At 45.1% G+C, this 22,384-nt stretch overlaps 1 protein-coding gene across 1 annotated transcript in view; it reads left to right on the top strand.

Annotated features, from left to right (window-relative positions):
• LOC119179430 (uncharacterized) overlaps nucleotides 1-22,384 on the top strand; it is a 144,898-nt gene that overhangs the window by 95,386 nt on the left and 27,128 nt on the right. The window contains exons 2-4 of the mRNA XM_075868569.1: nucleotides 4,569-4,628; nucleotides 17,152-17,261; nucleotides 21,664-21,857. Coding sequence (XP_075724684.1) covers nucleotides 4,603-4,628; nucleotides 17,152-17,261; nucleotides 21,664-21,857 — 330 coding nt within the window. The 5' untranslated portion in view covers nucleotides 4,569-4,602. The remainder of the gene's footprint in view (nucleotides 1-4,568; nucleotides 4,629-17,151; nucleotides 17,262-21,663; nucleotides 21,858-22,384) is intronic.

Raw genomic sequence — 22,384 nt, 5'->3', positions numbered from 1 at the left:
GTTGTTGTATATTAGTTACGTTTTCTGCAGATTAAATTTTGGACCTACTTTTCTGCTCTCCTTGTCAACTCAGTAATCATGAACTTCAATTCGTCCCATTAGTTACTCAGCAATGCAATGTCATCGGCAAAGCGAAGGCTATAGTCAGGTACTCTACAAAAACTCTTGTCCCTAACTCTTCCCATTCTAGGCCTCTGAATATCTCCTGTAAGCACGCGGTGAATAGCATTAAGGGTTCGTATCCTTTTGTCTTACACCTTTTCCCTAAAGTATTGCGCACTTAATAGAAACATATACAAAAAATATATGTACAATGAGTAAACTAAAAGTTGTGTATAAATACCGTGGATACTAAGGCATACCATATATTAAAATTAGAGTAACATAATAGTATACATTAGTGGAAACAGCAATTACATCTCGGAAGACCATCGAATGTTAATCGAGTGGGGCTTGCTGCGCCACCTGAAGGATCAAATCTCAACCACGCTCTGTTGCACGTGTCTTCGGCTGGGCGCCAAACACGAACGCTTAAGACATCTATAAAGGTGATGGAAACGATGCGAGTGCCGCTATCAGACCCCTACAAGTTTTGGATTAGGGTGTCTCTAGGTTTTTCTCTGTCGAGAAATTTTAAGATGCCTATTTTTTTTTAGTCACGGGCCGCTTTTAAAACTTTTGCCAGTCCTACAAACAGCATGTGTGAATTGTGAACAGCAGTCTCAGTTTATGTGCCATATTTTGTGTTCTCGAATTTGGGTCAATTTACTGTGTCAGCCCGAAGCGTAGGTCAATGTCTGTGTTTAATGAACCTCTCTTATCCCCACCTCTGTCTCAGTTTTTGTGTCTTCCAGGGCTTAAAAAAAAACTGACAGGGCTTAAGACGCAGTGGCGTAGCCAGGGGCTGGCACATTGGGCCCGGGACTGCATTCTCCAGCCCCAATTAGTTTTTTTTTTCGCCATTGCATACAGAGCAAAAAATTACCATTTCAAAAAAGGGGTCCCCCCCCTCCCCTTCCCGAAAAAAAAATTCTGCTTACGTTCCTGCTAAGACGGCTCGAAGGCCGAAGCCATCTCCTTCCTTTTCCAGTCCTTTTCCAGCCTGTGTATTGATCCTCACATACATTGACATAGTTTTTTCTTTTTTCACTCAACGTGGCTTTGCATTGCCTCCATAATCGGAGGCGTTGCAAGCTATTTTGTACCACACCTTGTTTTGCATTGGCTCCGTGATCGGCACACCTCTGAACAAGAAACGACGCCGTGCAATGACGTCACAAAATTTGGCAACCTCTGACGTCATGACGTCATTTGGGTGACGTTATGTGATGATATTTCGCATTATTCGCGTTGGCACCTCTGACGCCGCCGACTACACCAATGTGAATTGTTTATATTCGTGTTTGAGGAGGCATCTACAAGGCTGTCAAATCAATGAGAAGTGAGCCGGTTTAGAAGCTCTCGTATGAGTGATATATTCATAGAAGCTTTTTTTTTTTGGTGATTGACATATATGCCCGAAGTCGCGACAGAAGTTAAAAAGAAGCTGAATGCATGAAGCCATAAGCAGCCATCATGAGCTCTATAGCGGTTTTCTTGCAACCGTCGCGACCTCTTGTCCTGGAGATGGTCCCAAGAACGGCAAGAACATGAGCAGAAAGAAATTTCCGGAAGTTAACTTCCTTCTAATTGCTTCGCATTAACATCTGTCTTTGACGAACGAACACGTCGGGCAAAAATAAAATAGGAGACACGCTAATACACCGCCATGCACCGTAGCATCCAGCACATACACGGAGCACAGAGAGCAAGAGTAAATGAAAAACTGCCGGAGCCTTCGCATATAGTTGGCGATGGAGACGCCGGGGATAGGAGCTCGCGGTCGAAGAGAACGCGCGCTAGGGACCATCTTCCTCTTGTTTTTCTTTGTTTTTATTTGTTTGGCGAAATGCAGCGGGAGGGCCGTTTACTAAGGACAGTGGCAAAACTGTCCAATCATTACTGTGCTCCAAGAAAACAACCACTAAGGAAACTCGATTTTGTTACTTAAAAAGAGTGGCGTCATCTATTGTTACAAAATATAACTATACTATTCGTAAATAAAAGTTTCGTTTACCAAAAGTGCTTAATATTTGATTCATGCGTGGCGCAAACGTCTGTTCAAGCGTCCTGTTGAATGCTTCATGGAGAGTGATCTGTTTCTGAAGTGGAATTTCGCTGCTGTATCGGTTTTGAGGAATGCTTGGAGAGCACCGGACGGCCTCGAACTGGGACGTTTTCTTCCCGGCGTGGGACGGTTCGGGAAGAAGGGGAGGATCTTCGTCTCCCTTCTTCTGCGCATGCGCCGACGGCCAGTCGCGTCTGCGAGGCGCCGGTCGCAGTTGTGGTCCTCCCCGGGAGTCGTTTAATGCGTGCACATAACTGGCGGCGCCTTCGTAAGGTAAGTGGGACGCCCATCGTGCACGACGCCGAGTTCTAAAAAATCGCTCGCAAAAGAACACTTGCTCGGAGAGGTCAATCTAACAAGTCACTCGCCTGTGCTTTCTTTCTGAACAAAACTTTGCAGTCGCTCGCAAAGCGTATGAAGTAAATGATCAGCTGCATGAAAATGTAAAGCTGCAATGAGCTAATGCAACGCAGGAGAAGATGGTTAATTCTAACTCGGAGTGTATCATATAATTGATTTAACTAAACAGAGTTTGAATTTGCGACCAGGCGCTAGAATGTTGAACGAACATCGCGCCACCCTGCGTGGAAAGAATCCAAAGAAGCCACCGCTGGACGCGTTATCGTAAATAAGGCGTTACTACATGTTCGTGGCAGGGGATTTGATAAATTAACGACATGGTACTCTTAACAGCAAACAGAATTGGTTGACCAGAGAGTGATACTCCAGAAAGAAGCACCTACAAGCATTCATGCGATCAGTGAGCCTTATACTCGGAATATATGACGTTATTTATGCACTAAATTGAGTTTGCTTAAACGCAGAGATAACGCCATCAATGCTAGTAGTAAACAGTAATATACATTTGCCCGCTTTTCTTCTACCGCGACTGCAGCTTGCCTAAGAGCTCCAGTTCAGCATCCGAGTTCTCGTCTGCTGAGAAATGCTTCGCTAATTTACATATTGAGTTAGCTTGGTTTGATCAATTGCAACACGTCGTGATCATTATTGGCCAACTTTCTGCAAGAAACGATGGCAACTAGATATGTGGGGTTTAACGTCCCAAAACCACTATATGATTATGAGAGACGCCGTAGTGGAGGGCTCCGGAAATTTAGACCACCTGGGGTTCTTTAACGTGCACCCAAATCTGAGCACACGGGCCTACAACATTTCCGCCTCCATCGGAAATGCAGCCGCCGCAGCCGGGATTTGAACCCGCGCCCTGCAGGTCAGCAGCCGAGTACCTTAGCCACTAGACCACCGCGGCGGGGCAAACGATGGCAACTAGGCACTCTCAGTTCCGATTAACCGTTGTAAAAAAAAAAAAACAAGTTTGCATTATCGGGAGTTCTCTCCAATAAATATATAAACGAGGTTGTGCCGAACCAGGACGTCAGATCGAATTAACTGTATGTTCGAATAGACCAAGTTCGCGTCAACCAGCCTTTATTGTAGTTTGAATGAAGTTCAGTATGTTAAGAAATGAGTAAGATATATGATAACATATATACCTTTTGATTCATACTTGTTAACTATCAGAAGTTGTTGAGTAAGTATGCCGATGGAGTAAGCGTTTCAAAAAGAGGACTTACCTTCACCCAAATGATGTTACATAAGCTTTAAGTTTACATTCTGCCTAGAGTGTTGACTTGCGTGCGCTGCATTCCATTTCTGGTGCGCGATGACATTGCAACGATTGCAGGCGCTACATCGGATGCGGGGCAGTGAAATAACTTCTAGTTGAGGTCAAGTTGAGTTTCAACAGCATAGGTCGGCTGCTGCTGTCTGAAACGCATTATGTTCGAACAATATTATATGCGAGCTGCTTGAAAAGTAACTGGTTCGTGACTTCAAAGTGATAGTTAAATATCAAAAGTATGGTCTCGAATCCATAATGTGCAATGTACTCATAATGTGCAATGTATGTTCTGTGCGCAAAAACTCTCATAAAGTACAATCATATGAGCATGTTCAGTGACATTGTTTGTCATGTGTCTTTAAGGCACTTGATGTCAAATCTTTATCCTCCTGGCGCACCTGAAAATGTAGGCCGAGTAACACGCATTGCACGCCCTGAAGATTAATATGTGAAAAGAAAAAAAAATGTGCACCACTTATTTGCAGCGTACTTGTTACTGAATAACTGCACAACTTCATATGTGTTCATTTCTATGGACATTTATTCGTTCCTTGAATTTTGACCAATCACCCAGGGTCACACGCATATTTTTTTTTCTTTCTCACATACTTGCCCGCACCCTATATGTGGAAAGGGTGTAGGCACCACAACCTACTTTTCTGTCGGCATGCAACTTGAGCCACTAGAGTCCTTATGCCATTATTTTTCTCTCCCCCCGGTCTTGCTTATCATGCTTGTTATTTTATTGTGTATTTGCAGAAACTTGATTTCTACCCCACATTTCCTGAAGATTATGCAGAGATCACCTTCTGTTTTCAGGTAAGCTACAACAGTTGCATTCATGCACCAGACGCCATGCTCTATATTCAGGACCGTAATCGTCTCCGTCAGGTCTAAGTTTGCAGCAAGTTAAAAAAAAAGAAGCCTCCCGAAACATGTTATTTTTAACTTAATTTTCTTGCGTAGTCACATTCTGCTGCTTTCTTATTTCGCTCCTCTACTCGACTGTTGTGCTTTTGTATCCCAATTGATGTTTTTCAAATTTTTCTATTCTTATAAAGACAGAAGACTACCTCAGCAAGCACGAAAATTGTCCGGCATCGGTGACTCCCACAGACGATGTCAACACGAGTGACGCAAAAATAAAAGAAAACACCGCTCGATGACGTCACAGAATTTCGGCACGTCCTATAAAGGCAGGCGAAGTAACGTCGCGTGATAACGTCAATCACATGATGTCGTAGCTTGGCTGAAGGTGCCTTCGATCTCGGAGGGAGTTCAGACACCACGTTAAGTGCACAAAGCTTTTTGAGGGTAGTGGGGCAGGAACAATACACTGATCAGGAAGCAGTGGCGGATTCAAAGGGGGGTGGTAGGTGCTATAGCCCCTTTTTAAAGCTTGTGTCAGCACCCCTCCCTTTCTTTCTCTTCAGTGCTTGTCGTCCACCTTCTATCACCAAATAATAAAAAAGGAGTGGTACTGTTGTGAGCCCAAATTAACACTATTTGTGCATTGACGCGGCTTTCGCTCTACTTGAAAAAAAAATAAAAAATTGAGGACTCCCCCCCCCCCCCCTGTGCCGGTGTTACTTGAAACGACCACTCCCCTCGAAATGCGTCGCTGTATCCGTTCCTGCCAGCAAGAAAAGGAAAATGACTTTTGTCTTGGAATCGCCTTAAGTAAATGTTCGAGGGATCATCTGAGTTATTGATTATTTGGTTTGCAATAGATATGCTAGTATCGATGTCACTAAACGTTGCAATGCGCGCGGCAGTCTTAATTTTGCGCTACCCCCTTTACACAATATTTCACTCCTCTGTTCTGATTCTCTTACAATGTATTTTTTTTCTGCTAAATTGTGATATTGACAGCAGTGTTATTTCGATGTGTTCGATTTAAACATACAAAGACTGAGCAATACTCGGCGCAGATCGCGCGTCAGTGTTCCAGAACAGCCCCGCCGCGGTGGTTTAGTGGCTAAGGTACTCGGCTGTTGACCCGCAGGTCGCGGGTTCGAATCCCAGCTGTGGCGGCAGCATTTCCGATGGAGGCGGAAATGTTGTAGGCCCGTGTGCTCAGATTTGGGTGCACGTTAAAGAACCCCAGGTGTTCGAAATTTCCGGAGCCCTCCACTACGGCGTCTCTCATAATCATATGGTGGATTTGGGACGTTAAACCCCACATACCAATCAATCAGTGTTCGAGAACAGACCGTTTGGTTAAGGCTGCGCACAAAACGCGAACACCCGACATTATTCCAGAGCTTGCGCGACCACCAGTGATAAGGCTGGAAAGTTTGACACGCGATGTATAAAAGACGGGCTGTCCCGACGGTGATTACTTAATCGACGACCGACGCTCTGTTCTTCGATATCAACCGCGCGCAATATGAAGATTCTCGCATGTGCATCGACCTGGCCAACGTGCAGGGTCCTAGCGGCACGTTTCTGAACTGTAAAAATCAAGCACCTACGCTTTTCTCTCCCTCGTTTACTGTTTCGCGATCACACGTCTGACTCTTATAGTGTAGCTTTCCTCGAGGTCAATGGGACGGATTTCAGCTTTCCCATAGTAGAGTACGGAGTGCTTTATATCGTTACCCACGTTTTCTAAACACACGAGACGGCTTTATGCTCTTCTATAGTAGAGTACCTCGTACTCTAATTCGTTAAAACTTTTTTCTAAACACACATGTGCAGGGCCGTCCACTCTTAGTACGAACACGGCGCCTAGTGGATGGATGCTATGAGCGTCCCCTTTATAACGGGGTGGTGACAAATATGCCACCAGGCTCGACAAAAAAAAAAAAAACCTTTTTTCTTTTTTGATGTTGGCCTAATGCCTCTACTTCGATAAATTCTATCTTAATGGAAAAAAGGTAAATTTTCAGCTTAAGTTCTCTGCCATTTACGGCACACTGTCCATATTTTATTTTTCCAATATTTATTTTTGTCCTTTCTCTCTAATGTTCTGCCACCAATACTCTAACCGTCTCTTACTTATTTCAATCGCGGGTGTGTTCAGCTTTCCATTGTTGTCCCTAAAACTCAAGGCTTCCTGTAGGCTCGTGCCCAAACGTACACCTGGGTGGATATCTCCACATTCAATCAGAACATGCTCCGCCGTTTCCTTATCTTTCCCGCAGCATGTGCATTGTTCTTCTTCTTTACTGAATCTTGCTTTATAACTACGCGTTCTAAGGCAACCCGATCTCGCCTCAAACAGTAAAGCGCTTCCCCTTGAATTATCGTAAAATGCCTCCCTCCTTATTTCATTTTTGCCCTTTTGGTAGTTACTCAAAGCCGGTTTTTTCTCCATAGCTGCCATCCAGTAAATCCTCTCCGCCTCCCTGACTTTTCCCTTAACGCTCTTTGTTGACATATGGCTTACAATACCAGCCGTATATTTACTAGTGAGTCTTCTAGTTCTTTTTCTCCACTGTGTGTCCACGCTCTTCCTATACAAATAACGGAACACCTTCTCTGCCCATCTACTCTCCTTCATATTTCGTAGCCTTTCTTCGAACCTTATTTTGCTCTGCGCTTCCCTCGCCTCAAAACCTGCCCACCCCATATCGCCCTTTACAGCCTCGTTTGTCGTCTTCCCGTGAGCACCCAACGCGAGGCGTCCCACAGTCCTTTGATTTACATCCATTCCCGATTGCACCTCTGCCCTCATGCACACCACTGAGTTCCCAAAAGTAAGCCCTGGAACCATTACACCCTTCCACAGACCTCGAAGCACCTCATACCTATTGTATCCCCACAACGCTCTGTGCTTCATTATTGCCGCATTCCTCTTTCCTTTTGCTGCCGAGGCTTTTTCCTGTACCTCCATGTATCTATCACTCTCATTTACCCATACTCCAAGGTACTTGTATTCGCTTACCCTCGGTATTTCTTGGCCTTGTATGGACACCGTCTGATCACAGGGATCATTGAATACCATCAATCCACACTTCGTTACACTGAATCCTAGTCCAAGAGCTTCACCTTCCCTTCCGCATATATTCGCCAGCTGCTGTATATCATCTCGACTGTCCGCAAATAAGACGATATCGTCCGCATAAAATAAACCTGGAAGCTTCTGCTCAATCATCATGCCGCCCTGTTTGTGTGACAGATTAAAACCAATGTTGCTACCTTCTAGCGCTTTTTCCATACTCACCATGTACAGCATGAATAACAGCGGGGACAAAGGACATCCCTGTCTCAGACCCTTGCTAACCTCAACGTTCTCTTTGCTACGCATTCCTTCCCACTCTATGCAAACTGTATTTTCTCGGTATATCTCCCTCAAAAGCTGTATACAGTCGTCGCCCATGCCCATTCCTTTCAATATATCCCACAAAATTTCCTGATTAACGTTGTCGTATGCCCCAGTGATGTCTAGAAAAGCCACGTACAAGGGCCTATTCTCTATTTTAGATATTTCTATACACTGAGTGAGAACAAACAGGTTATCGTCTAACCGCCTGTCGACTCGAAATCCGTTCTGAAGTTCTCCCAAAATATCGTTATGTTCGGCCCATGTTTCTATTTTCATTTTTACTGCTTGCATCGCCAACCTGTATAGTACCGATGTAATGGTTAGTGGTCTATACGAGCGAATCTTGTCCTTTTCTCCCTTGCCTTTATAGATTAAGTTCATTCTACTTTGTCGCCAACTGTCCGGTATTTGTCCGTCCTTTAAGCTTTTTTCTACTGCTTTTAACAATGCTTCTTTGGGTTCGCTACGCGGAGCGCCAGTGCAAGCGGTGCGGCCGCGCATCGAAGCTTACCGACGCAGGTGCACTAGAGCGTGGGGGCGGAGCTTCGTTTCGATTGAAAGCGCGGGAGCGCGCCGTGTCTGTTTTGCCGTGAAGCAAACTTAAAGCACCTTAGAAACCACGAACATTGCAGGAAAGCGGGCTTAGCTCAGCGCAGCGTGTTGTGCAGTCACGATATTTGAGACGTGGGTGATCCCTCTTGTTTCAGCACCAGAATACCGGTTTGATGTATACAGTGTTGCAAACTCTTCAGTATCGGTTTTGCTTGGCTTGTGTTGTTTTTGTCCATGAAAAAATTTCGCCGCTGAGTGGTGCTTTGAGAAGTTTCAATTACCTGAAAATATTTCCCGTGTCCTGAAATTTCGTGTGCTATAGTGTTTCTGCATTTCCCCCGCATTTAAACACGGCACGTGCTGCCGCGATTGAACTTGTGTGTCCCGACTAATTTTAGCTGAACTGTCGACCAGTAAGCCTCCGCAGCGGGTCATTCTGACGGCTCTGCACACTCTGCAAGTATCGAGATTCATAATTGTAAGACATTTTGTTTTTGCGTGCTTTTTCTGGAGCATTGGAATGCTGTACAGTTCAAAAAACGTAAAGAAGTTTGCAGACAGTAGGATGCCAAGTTCGTTGCTTGTGTGCTGCGTTTTCCAAAGTTAGCAACTATCAGCAGCGGGTGTAGGTTTCCCTCCAGCTCCAATATCAGCATTCATTCTATTGGGGAGGCTGCTGTATAGGGACCGACAAATATTTGCGTAGGCTCTGCTTTGCCCTCACTCCTCTTGGACAACAGCCCAAAGTTCATCCGCTGAGACGGCATGGAGTTGGTGGTGGACGATCGCAAGCTTCATGTTCCTCCACACATTTTCAATGATGTTTCAGTCAGGTGGTTGTACATGCCACTCAAGAACTGCAACGTCGCGACTATTTAAACGCTGAGAATTTTTTTTAATTATGTATAGTGGAGTTATCATGCTGGAGTATGAAAGTGTTATCTGGGAATGGTCCCCCAACGAGATATGGGAGCGGCACGTCGTCTAAGAGCCCACAGTATAGGCGTCCGCCTTGAAACGGCTTTCAATTCTGACAACGAGTCCCTGTCTTTGAGCGGTAACGGCGTGATGTTAGGCCAGCCAATCAAAATACTGTCAGTAAAACAACGTCTTGTGTCTTGAGCTTATGCAGCTTTTTAATCGGGCAGACGGCACTGACACCTGGATAATCATGTCATCCTTGTATGCTTATCGCCAGGAGATAAGAATGTGTGATGCCCATTCAAACCGCAACGGACCCGCTCAGGGTGATTTTCAAAGGTCCGAGTGACGGCCTAGCGAAACTTTTTGGTCAGATACAGACAATTAAGGTGAAAAAAAAGTGAGCTGGACACCGCAGGTGCTAGCACTGTCCCGTCAATTTCTTTGTGTTTCTTTGAGTTGCCTCGGTTTTCGTAACGTGCACGTGGGTGAGACGGCAGGCCACTTCAGCAGGGACCCCAATAATATTGTGGGCTGCTATGGTACAACAATATGCCGTTAAGCTTATGGCGAAGTCGCGTAAGACACTCCCCGAAAGAAAAAAAGATATCTCACCTATACATGCGCTCTCTTTGCCGTGTAAGGCTTGTCGGCTGAGTGTACGGAAGAATGAAGTTAAATGAGGAGATAGGGCACTAAAGGACAAAGGAGGAAGTGAAGTACGTCAAGGCGCTGACATAGTACTTGGGATTTTATCACATAATGAGGACTTATCAATTGTTGCGTTCCTTGCGTTTGGCTAGGGGGTAGAAAAGAGAAGACTCCGGAAGACGGAAACACACACAAAAAAAGACAGACTGTTATCCAACGATCGGGCATTTAAGTAGTGACCACAGCAATCTTACCTGCACAGGCGTCTTACAATGCATTACGTGTTCAAGCAAAAAAGAGTGGGGCCCCTGTTTCCTAATAAAAAGCTAGATGGCTGGAGATTACGAAGCTATTTGTATAATAAGACAGCTAGGAGAAAGAAGAGGCCAAATGCAGGTCTCCTAAGAGTAGGGAGATTGTGCCCGAACGCTACTATAAACGCCCCAATGTTACGTGATGTTCATACTTTTGATAAAAGAAATATGACATCAAGACCAACGCCTGGGAATGAAAATTCAGTTCGTCTATCGGTATTTCAATGGACAGAAAATGAAACATTGCCCGTGTGCAAGAAAAGGTGGGTAACGATTTAGAGTACAGGGTACTCTACTATGGGAGAGCTTAAAGCCGTCCCCAAAAATTCATGCCTAAGCGACTACAGACAGTGTAGCGCCTCTCCGTAGAATACGCCTATTTCTGATGGAGACCGCCATCCTCCAGAATCAGTGTTAACTCCGCGAATTGTTTGCGAGTTGTGAGGAAACAAACTTAGACTGCAGACCCGTGTTAGTGTCACTAGCTTTCGGTCAAAAGCTTTAACCTCCTCGCCAATTTCAGCAAACATGCAAACCTAACTGCTTGGTGAAACGTAATAATTTAATGATGGGCTACGCACTTTTATTTATTTATGGGGGCAATATTTGTCTTAGCAGTGAGAAAGTACTTATAATTGGAGCAGAAACCAGCCGGCACGACTTTCTTGCGCAGCCCCGCCGCGGTGGTTAAATGGCTAAAGTATTCGTATGCTGACGTGCAGGTCAAGGAATCAAATGCCGGCTGCGGTAGTTCGATGAAGGCGAAAATGCTGTAGGTCCTTGTGTTCATATTTAGGTGCACGTTAAAGAACCGCAGCTAGTGGAAATCGGCGGAGCCCTCCACTATAGTGGAGGGCTCCGCCGATTTGATCGCAAGAGACGCCGTATACGGCGTCTCTCGTAATCATATGGTGGGTTTCGCACGTTCAACCCCATGCATCAATCGTCAACTTTCTTGCGCAGACAAATGGCAGGCGATGCGCAGTTCAGGGGTGGAGCTTGCGCGAAATTCGAAGAGTTCTCACAGTTTCCTTTTTAGAAGCAATAAAACATATAGTGCACTCTGATACCTTGCGCTAAGATTGTGAATATGTGTGAATTACGTGCTTTGTAACTAGGCTATGATATTTATTATGTGTTTTATTATGCGCAAAATATGATGTGTATTTCGGCAGGGATGGTCTCTTTTCTCTGATCGTACCGGCTTAAAGCCGGTACGCACCGATGATCTCACCAGAGAAGGATTGGCCACCCTGGTGCAGTATCTGGCCACCCCCTCCCGTAGGCATTCGTCAATTAACTCACGGCCCTCAGTCCCCACCAGCTGCGGAGCAACTGACCACGGCGGCGGTCAGATCTGCAAAGCAGCAGAGGGTGCTAGGAATCTCTGGATACGGACAGGCCACCATTGGAACTTGAACTTAGCAACGTTTAACGTTAGAACGTTATCTAGTGAGGGAAGTCTAGCTGTATTATTCGAGGAGCTAGAAGGCATTAAATGGGATATAATAGGGCTGAGTGAGGTTAGGAGGACAGATGAGGCCTATACTTTGCTACAGATTGGGCACGTCATTTGCTATCGGGGCTTGGCAGACAGAAGAGAACTGGGAGTAGGGTTCCTAATTCACAGAAACATAGCTGGCAACATAGAGGATTACTATAGCATTAATGAAAGGGTGGTAGGCATTGTAATTAAACTGAATAAAATATACAAAATGAAGGTAGTACAGGCTTACGCGCCTACATCCAGCCATGATGACGCTTCAGTTGAAAGCTTCTATGAAGACGTGGAATCGGCAATGAGTAAGGTGAAAACACAGTATACTATAGTAATGGGCGACTTTAATGCAAAGGTAGGGAAGAAGCAGGCTGGAGACCAGGCAGTAGGAGATTATGGCATCGGCACTAGAAACGCCAAAGGAGAGCTACTAGTAGAATTCGCAGAACGCAATAATCTGCGTATTTTGAATACCTTCTACCGAAAACGAGAAAACCGCAAGTGGACATGGAGGAGCCCTAATGGCGTAAATAAGAACGAAATAGACTTTATAATGACTGCACACCCAGGAGTCGTGCAGGATGTGGAAGTGGTTGGCAAGGTAAGATGCAGTGACCATAGAATGGTACGGGCTCGAATCCGCCTACACTTGAAGAAGGAACGACAGAAACTGATATGCAAGAAGCAAATCAATGAGCTAGCACTGAGAGGGAAAGTACAGGAATTCAGAGTGTCACTGCAGAACAGGTACTCTGCTCTTAGCGAGGAAACCAACCTTAGCGTAGATACAATGAATGATAATCTGACGAGTATCATCACGGAGTGTGCAGTGGAAGTTGGAGGCAGGGTAGCTAGACAGGACACCGGCAAGCTTTCCCAGGAAACGAAGAACCTAATTAAGAAGCGTCAAATCATGAAAGTGTCAAGTACAACAGACAAAATAGAACTGGCAGAGCTTTCGAAGCTGATTAATAGACGTAAAGTATGCGATGTAAGAAGGTATAACATGGAGAGAATTGAGCACGCTCTGAAAAACGGAAAAAGCGTCAAAGCAGTGAAGAGGAAACTTGGGATAGGGAAAAGGCGGATGTATGCACTAAGGGACAAAGAAGGCAAATTAACTACCAATATGGATAGGATAGTTAAAATAGTGGAGGAGTTTTACAGAGATCTGTACAGTAGCCGAGACAACCACGACCTTAATACTATTATAAGAACTAGCAGTAACCCAGACGACACCCCACCGGTAATGATAGAAGAAGTCAGTAAAGCTTTGGAGAGCATGCACAGAGGCAAAGCTGCTGGTGATGATCAAGTAACATCAGATCTGCTGAAAGATGGAGGACAGATTGTGTTAGAAAAACTAGCCACTCTATTTACGAGGTGTCTCCTGACTGGAAAAGTACCAGAGTCTTGGAAGAACGCTAACATCATCCGTATACATAAGTACAGGCCGATCAGCTTGCTCTCTGTAGTATACAAGCTATTTACAAAGGTAATTGCTAGCAGAGTAAAGAAAACATTAGAATTCAATCAACCAAAGGAACAAGCAGGATTTAGAACAGGCTACTCAACAATTGACCACATTCATACTATCAATCAGGTAATAGAGAAATGCTCAGAGTATAACCAACCACTATACATAGCCTTCATAGATTACGAGAAGGCGTTTGATTCAGTAGAAATAACAGCCGTCATGCAGACACTGCGGAATCAGGGCGTAGATGAAATATATATAAACATTCTGGAAGAAATCTACAGGGGATCAACTGCTACCATAGTGCTTCATAAAAAAAGCAACAGAATACCAATAAAGAAGGGTGTAAGGCAGGGGGACACAATCTCCCCAATGCTATTCACTGCGTGCTTACAGGACGTTTTCAGAAGCCTAGAATGGGAACAGTTAGGGATAAGAGTTAATGGAGAGCACCTCAGTAACCTGCGCTTCGCCGATGACATTGCATTGCTGAGTAACTCAGGGGACGAATTGCAACTCATGATTACGGAGTTAGACAAGGAGAGCAGAAAGGTGGGTCTTAAAATTAATCTGCAGAAAACGAAAGTAATGTACAACAACCTCGGAAAGGAGCAGCGCTTCAAGATAGGTAATAGTGCACTTGAAGTTGTAAAAGACTATGTCTACTTAGGGCAGGTAATAACCGCAGAGCCTAACCACGAGATTGAAGTAACCAGAAGAATAAGAATGGGGTGGAGCACATTCGGCAGGCACTCTCAAATTATGACAAGTAGATTGCCACTGTCCCTCAAGAGGAAGGTATATAACAGCTGTATCTTGCCGGTACTTAGCTACGGAGCAGAAACCTGGAGACTCACAAAGAGGGTTCAACTTAAATTGAGGACGACGCAGCGAGCAATGGAAAGAAAAATGGTAGGTGTAACCTTAAGAGACAAGAAGAGAGCAGAGTGGATTAGGGGACAAACGGGAGTTAAGGATATTATAGCTGCAATAAAGAAGAGGAAATGGACATGGGCCGGGCATGTAGCACGTAGACAGGATAACCGCTGGTCATTAAGGGTCACCAACTGGATTCCCAGAGAAGGGAAACGGGGTAGGGGGAGACAGAAGGTTAGGTGGGCAGATGAGATTAAGAAGTTTGCGGGTATAAATTGGCAACAGCAAGCACAGGACCGGGTTAACTGGCGGAACATGGGAGAGGCCTATGTCCTGTAGTGGACGTAGACAGGCTGATGATGATGGTCTCTTTTCTTATTTTTTACTAACTTCTCTGTAAACTATATGCTTAGCCATTATGATATATTTGTTGTATGTGCTCTGAAATGATTTGTTCCAGTTGTGAAGGTTCCTTTTTTCTTATGTTTCTCTTATGCACATTTCTGTTTTATATGGGTCGACTCCACTCCTGTAATAGCCCGCAAAGGGCTGACAGTATCAATAAATGGAATGAAAAATGAATGAAATGAACAGTGGAAAGGCACCCTTCGTGACGGCGTACCCGAGGTTTGTCGGGCGCTCTTTGTACGGGCCAGGGCTGTTGAACTGAAATGATTCAGTACTGGCGAGTACAGTGCAGTATTTGGTAAAAAGGCGGATAAGCCAGCGCTCCTCCACCCTGGTGAGGCCTTTACAGAGGGGAGGGTGGAGACCGTGAGAGCATTGATAAAGAGAGGTGATTTCTGTAAAGGTGATAGCCGGATTCAAAATCGGGTTGCGGAGCTGGATAAGGAGGAGGCGATGCCCGGTGAGTGAGCGCGCGGGCGGCAGCGTCTCGTTTCCCTCAAGACCCGCACGAGCCGGATACCACACGATGGTACCACGGGCCGGATATCCCATGCACTCGCAAGCGTTGGAGTCGCGGAGGTTGCCATAGGTGTCCTGGAATGGGGACCCTTCCCGTTTTTCTTTGAATTTGAATAACGAAATGTTTTCGTCATTTTTCTACGACCGACCGGGTTTTAAAGACTGCAGCGCGTTCGAACGCTGTGGTTGATTTTAATGAAATTAAAACCAACATTCGATGCCACGTACCTTCCGCCCCTTTTCCTCTGCTGTAGCGGGCGCTGTTTGTACTGTTATTGGTCCTTTCATCGCTGGACTTTTTTTTTTTGTCGGATACTTTTTTGGGCGTGTTAGTACCTCATAAGACCACAAACGAAGAATCAAGAACCCTGCAGGTGGTCGAAATTTCCGGAGCCCTCCACTACAGCGTCTCTCATAATCATATGGTGGTTTTGGGATGTTAAACCCCACAAATCAAATCATCAATCACAAACGAAGAATTGAGCCAGTGGTGCAAGTATTCATGGATTAATGTACATGACATCGATATAGGTCATCAGGGCTGAGTTCTTAAGAAGTGAGAAAATGTATTCTTTATTCCGGCTACTCGCTATAAAGTACACGAAATGTGAACAAACGTCTTATTTGTCGGCGATACTCATTGAAATAGCTTCGGTAAGTTGTCCCGAAAATCGCGCTTACCCGCCTCAGCTAACGGGCCTCGGCTTCACCGAAGACCTCGATGAAACTACATTGTGGCCTCCAGCTCCACAAGCAAGTCACTTTTTTTATCGATCGCAGTGGGGATCATTGAGGACGTATTCTGCCAACAATGAGCAGTTTAGTTTTATTTCCGATGTGCTAGGGGTCTTTAGAAATGTTGTGTGGGGGTGTCAATCGAAATCGCCAGGGGCGAAAGGGTCAAAGAGACAGAAAGGTGAAATATTGAATCGGGTTTGATTGATAAAGTCTTCTCGGAAACTAGAAACGTCGTTAAGTTCATCGTTGTATTGTAAAACCAACGTGATAGTTTCATCTTTAATTTTCTTGAATTTTGCGCTGAAATCTTCACGTGTGACGTCGAAAGTTTCAAAGTGAATGTTTCGTACTTTGGCGGCATTAGCTCAAGGAAATTTATTGTGACTTGACGTGTTAACGATCAAGCCCGCTCATAGGACAATGCTTTTTTTTATTTTTACGGACTAGTAACTACAAAGGCCCTAACATACACCGTCAAAATCTATGACGTCACGGTGATTGGTGCTGGAATTTCAAGGTTGCGTCGCCACCTGCGTTCTGTTTTTGCGGGTTTTTTTCGCTAACTTAGCGTCTTTTCGTGGCAAGCGGGGTGATGCTGGTATTGTGGAAGAGTCATTAACTAATACGAGAAAAAAAGATTTTGGTCTTTCAATCATCCAATCAATGAATCAATCAATAAATCAATCCGTGAAATAATCAATCAATCACTTGAACTTTATTTTCATGAAAAAAAATAATACCAATACAAGGATTATTTGAACCGATAGCCTAAAGTGGCTAGTGGCCAGTCCAATGTAATGTGCAGTAAACGCTGCACAGGTCAGCTTTGAGAGAAGAAAGAAAGACGATCATATACGTATAGAGAATACACGTGTACATTTAATTTTTTAAACATCCATACTTATTAGCTTGTAACTAGCTTGATATACATAGGCACTCATTTAAAAAAGAACGCAAGCAAAATCAAATCAAGCAAACTGTTAAATATAGCAAAAAAATGACTTGCATGCAGCGCCCATTTAGTGTCTTTTTAAACCCTTGCACTTGTTCTCAGGTTGAAATTACTATAGAAACGTCTTGCGATTGAGCTTACAACGTCCTCGATCTCCTTGTTTCAGATACGTATCTACGGTTTTCGTCATCTGCATCATGGCCACCCAGCTGGCGACATCGCAGAGATCCACGCGCTCCTTGCCTTTCCCTCTGCGCGACATCTCGGCCGCTGTTGGTGATTAGTTTTGCTCTTCAATTGGCGAGCTTGCCTTAATTGAAAGCTTTGATCACTTGTACATACCATGAAAATTTAGAAATGGTGTTGTCGTGTATTATTCGTCTTCGAAAGCAATGCCGAACAGACTCTGGTTATGCCATGCTTGAGTGAAACCACAGGCAAACAATTATGCTAATCATCGATGACGCAGAGATGGGAGTGAACTCTCCCGGAACGTTTCCGTTTTGAGTGTGTGTACGTGTACTTAGAAGTGTTTAGAAGCGAGCTCTTCGGTCAAAATAGATCTTAAAAAAACTAAGAAAAAAAAACATTGCTACTTCGGATGCGATGAATATGGGAACTTACAAAGACAGGCGCACACACGCAGCACGCACATAGATCAATGCATGAGCAGACATACAAGACGGGTGCGTAAACGCACCCACCCCCACAACCCTCACGGAAAAAGTTTTTGTCTACGCCTTTGATGCTGTATATTTCGCACACTTATTCTATTGTTGTAAATGTAGTTTCCTACGAGTGCACTAGAGGGAACTCTGGCTCTAGGGTCGATGGCAGCTGCAATGCGTGGTGTTTCAGCCAACATGAGAATGAGGGGTAGGGCAAATTGTTGTACTTGTATAAAAATCATTCTTTTGACACCGTGCGTCCAGTATTCGCTTTGTCACAAGACGAACGATTTAATAAACGTTTAGCAGTTGCGCTTCAACACCATGCCATTTTAGGCTTAGTTATTCAAATTTGGTCACGAAGCTTGCAACTACTTATTTTTTTTATCTGAAACGAACGCCAAAACACAACAGTGAAGAAAGCCCCAATATTGCGTTCGAAACCATAAGCGCGAAAATTAGGCGAATTGGTGTATACGACCCATCATTACCATTGTAGACGAGCGATTGCAGTGCCAGAGTTTTGTCTAGTAAAAATAGGGAAACTATATAAGGTTCGAAGACTATTTATTTCCACTCGATTCCGTAGCCATTCGTAGTCACACGTGTCCGTGTGACTGCGAACGGCTGTGTTGGAAGAGCACTCTGTTGGACCCAGCAGAGTGCTGTAATTTGCCAGCATGTCTCGCGTGGACTAACTTTCCGGAAACATACAGCTTGCAAATTATCGCGCAGCGCGATAAATGACAAGGTGGATACTTCTAAAGGCGGGAGTAGCGTCCGGACAGAGGCGATGCACTGCCTTTCTGCACGCGGGTGAAAGTGTAGTATCTCAAGCATCGTAGAAGACTGCGGGGCGTGCACACACGGACGTAAAAGAAGGAAACAAGACAGCAACTACGCAGGCCCCTATTGAACAGACACTAGTGGAAGATATATATATATATATATATATATATATATATATATATATAAACGTTGTTTTTACGGCTGTTAGTAAATGCGGTGAGATATGCGTTCTTGGCACATAAAAAAAAGGTGAGCAGGTAATAGATAAAACGTGGACTCATAATAATTGGTGGGGTTTAACGCCTCAAAACCAAAATACGATAAATTTGCGCCCGCAATTTCTTTGTTGTATGGATACAGAAACGAAAAAAAAAACGCGTCTAATAGCCATGGCCTGGCGTACACCCTAATCAAGATCCTGGATAAATGCTGGCTATATCCAGAAAACCAGACGAAAAATGTTTGGTATACTAGCTATATCTAGCACTTTAAGCGAAACCTTAATAAGAGTGTATGGAAGGCATCCGTGAGTAAATTGTCGATTAACTTGCATCAGTGGCATAGCCAAAGGTACCCTCCCCCCCCTTCCATAACAACCTTTTCCACGGCATACAAGGCACAAAATGACACTCGACCATACCTGACTGCCTAGCCCCCCTCAGATCAATGAGGTGCCCCCACCTCGGAATAAAATTTCCGCGTATGCCTCCTACTTGCTTAGAGAAGAAATATCAATGTCGTATATGGCCTATTTTCGTAAGGGCGCCTAACCGACAAGTGACGCTACCGTATCTGCGCATGCGAGGATGAGGTTTCTGGTCCACCTTCCTTTCCGCCTCAGTGCAGCCAATCTAAGTTGAAAGGTGAGAGAGAAGCTCCTCTCTCGCCTTCACTACCCTTCGCTTTTTCCTCCTCGCCACGTATATCTTCAGAACAACACGTGGACGATGCAAGCACCGAGCGCTGAGCCGATCACAATTCCGCACTTTTTTCGGCTACACACTACATGCCATTTAATTCATCCACGCTTGCACGGTCGAGAGCGCTAGAGCTGAAGTGAAATCAGCTGATCGCGCACGGTAGCCGTTCGAGATAAGGCAGAATAGCGCGACTGCAGAGCGAATGATATGACACCGTTCGCGACGAATATGCCTCATTTATGGACTCTTCGACAGCTGAGTGTTTCCTGGTGACGTCGCACGAACAGACTGCTGGAGTCACAAATTGAGCCGAAAATACGGGAAATGCAAGAAGAATAGCACTAAAGTGGTTGCTTGGGCGTGTTGGAACGACGTAGCTGAAAAAACAAATGGCGCGAGAAACGAGAGACCAGACGAAGGGGTACACATACAGAGCACTCTGTACACATACAGCGCTTGATATGTCTACTTCTTCGTCTGGTCTCTCGTTTCTAGCACTGTTTTTTTTTTTCAAGAATAGTGCCGCGTTCGTTTTTAGGGGCGAAGCACCTTAGGCACTCGGCGTGTCATGTCGTCGTCGTGGTTTATAATTGACGCGACCCACATGCGAGTATACCCACAACAATTGGGTAAGTCCTACTATACCCATCACCGGTTCATACTACGCATATTATGAGGGAAGGGTTCATCGTTAGTGCCTGAAACATTATGTTTGACTTAGCAGTGGTTTAGGAAACCTCACCAAATTTACTAAGGCACTCACTTGTTTTTTGTTTTTTTTTTTACATCTAAAACCTGAGACACCAGCGTGCACTTTTACGGTGACGTCATTTCTTTGAAACCCGCCCCACCGCGGTGGTCTAGTGGCTAAGGTACCCGGCTGCTGACCCGCAGGTCGCGGGATCGAATCCCGGCTGTGGCGGCTGCATTTCCGATGGAGGCGGAAATGTTGAAGGCCCATGTGCTCAGATTTGGGTGCACGTTAAAGAACCCCAGGTGGTCGAAATCTCCGGAGTCCTCAACTACGACGTCTCTCATAATCGTATGGTGGTTTTGGAACGTTAAACCCACATATCAATCAATCTGTTTGAAACACCACATCTCGAAAGACATCTGCAAAGTGATGATGAGTAAGTGGACCGGTGGCCCGTATAAGGCAGTATAAAGATTTTGCTTTGGAAAACACCGGCGCACACTGCGTGCCTCATTCACTTTTTGGGTTTCCAGTTAGTGGAGTGGAAACATCGTTCCCTGCATGCTCCCCTTTTTTTGTGTTTTCAGTCGTTGTTTGGGGTCCCTTTCACAGTTCGGCGGTAATGTTATCTTATTCCCTTCTGATGCTGATGACCTCAGATGGATGGCGCTCACCCACAGAGGGGGACGGGCCAAGAACTGGGCGGCAGGATACTTAAATGAAACTAAAATGAAATTAAAGTTTAGAGAAAAAAATGTTTAGAGATAATACTGGCAATAAACAAAAATGTTTGCTGAGCAAGCGGTCAAACCATCTCTTGTTCCTGACAGACATCGCTACGAATTATAAACTAAAAATCTGAAAAAGTCAGGGTTCACTGGCACGGTAATCTTTTAGTTGCATTGATGTAATCAAACACAGCGGAGCATATATCCCTATGGCAATAACCAAATGAAGTGCCGCCAAGTGATAAAAGTACTGGTAGATTTACTTGTATTCCTAGCTTTTGTGATGGGGCTACTAAAAATCGTTTTCTCTGATAAGAGTAACGATGACAGAATAAAAAGAAATGTTCAATTGTTTCAATTTTTGTTGCGAAAAATGCACAGCGGCAATGCCTTGAGTCGAACTTTGTTAAGGTAATAATTTAGTGATGGAACTGTACAGCGCCGTCTGGTATAAGTGACCTCTAACTGGTGAGATACAGACCACTGTTTATTCCAGCATTACCATAAATGCCCAAATTTTTAAATTTATCCAATCTATTCCCTTCTCTTGCGACCGTGTTTGCGGCGTTATCTTCTTCCACAATGAATTTCTTACCAACTATATCAACTTTCCGTCTTTTTAAGATCACCGGCACATTGGCGAAGTAGTCGTTGCTTTTCTTTTTTTTTCTTAAAAGGACGACCGTTTGGCACTAGGCGATAGTAGACAGTAGGGCCGTACACAGCCTCCCCGCAGGCGCATGCTGCCAGCCATTTACAACGGGAGCTTGCGTCCGCAGAGCCGCCAATTCAATTAAAAGAGTCAATTAAAAGTCAATTAAAAGAGTCGAGCGTGATGCGAGTCGAGCAGCACAGAGCGCATCGTCCAGAGTCGCGCAGGCTACCCAGCGGCCGAGGTGGACCTGCTACGCCGCGTGCGTCCCAACCCGGCGTCGCCGGAGACGGTGCGTTTCGCCGCCGGTGACCCGGAGTCCGGACCTTCTCTGGCGCTCGAGTTCGGCCCCAGGGCGGACGTCAAGTTCCCCTACCGTCTGCTGCTTCCGGCGGCCCTCTTCAGGGACTTCGCCCTGCACGTGAGTATTACTGAACTGCATGACGAAAGTGCCACCGTGTGACCCAGGGGGTGGCACACCCCACCCGGAAATATTTTTTCGCCATGGCATAGAGGGCGGCCGTTTTATGGGGGCGCCCCACCCGAAAACAATTTCTGGCTGCGCGCCTGGTGTGATCCACTCGAACACATGTCCACCGCAGTGTCAACACGCTGCACCTTCCACGGTGGCGTAGTGGTTATGGTGTTTCCCTGCTGACGCGAAAATCGCGAGATCCAATCCCGATCGCGGTGACAACATTTCAATTCGATGGAGGCAATATGCTAGAAGCACGTTAAAAAAAAAACCCAAATTGCCGACATTTGCAGAGCCCTGCCCTATACGACGTGCCTCTCAATCGTATCTTGTTTTGGTGCAGTGGATGCCCGATACTGTTACCTGCTCGAACATATAACATGATTGTCATGACATGCTTACTGCTAAGCCGGATAAGGTGACATCGTTGTTAAAACACGCACAAAAAGGTAGCGCCGTACAGAACAATCTGA

This window comes from Rhipicephalus microplus, chromosome 7, assembly GCF_043290135.1.
Source record: "Rhipicephalus microplus isolate Deutch F79 chromosome 7, USDA_Rmic, whole genome shotgun sequence".
Lineage (NCBI taxonomy): Eukaryota > Metazoa > Arthropoda > Arachnida > Ixodida > Ixodidae > Rhipicephalus > Rhipicephalus microplus.
Note: the sequence above shows the minus strand (reverse complement) of the source record. Positions and strands in the feature narration are given on the sequence as shown.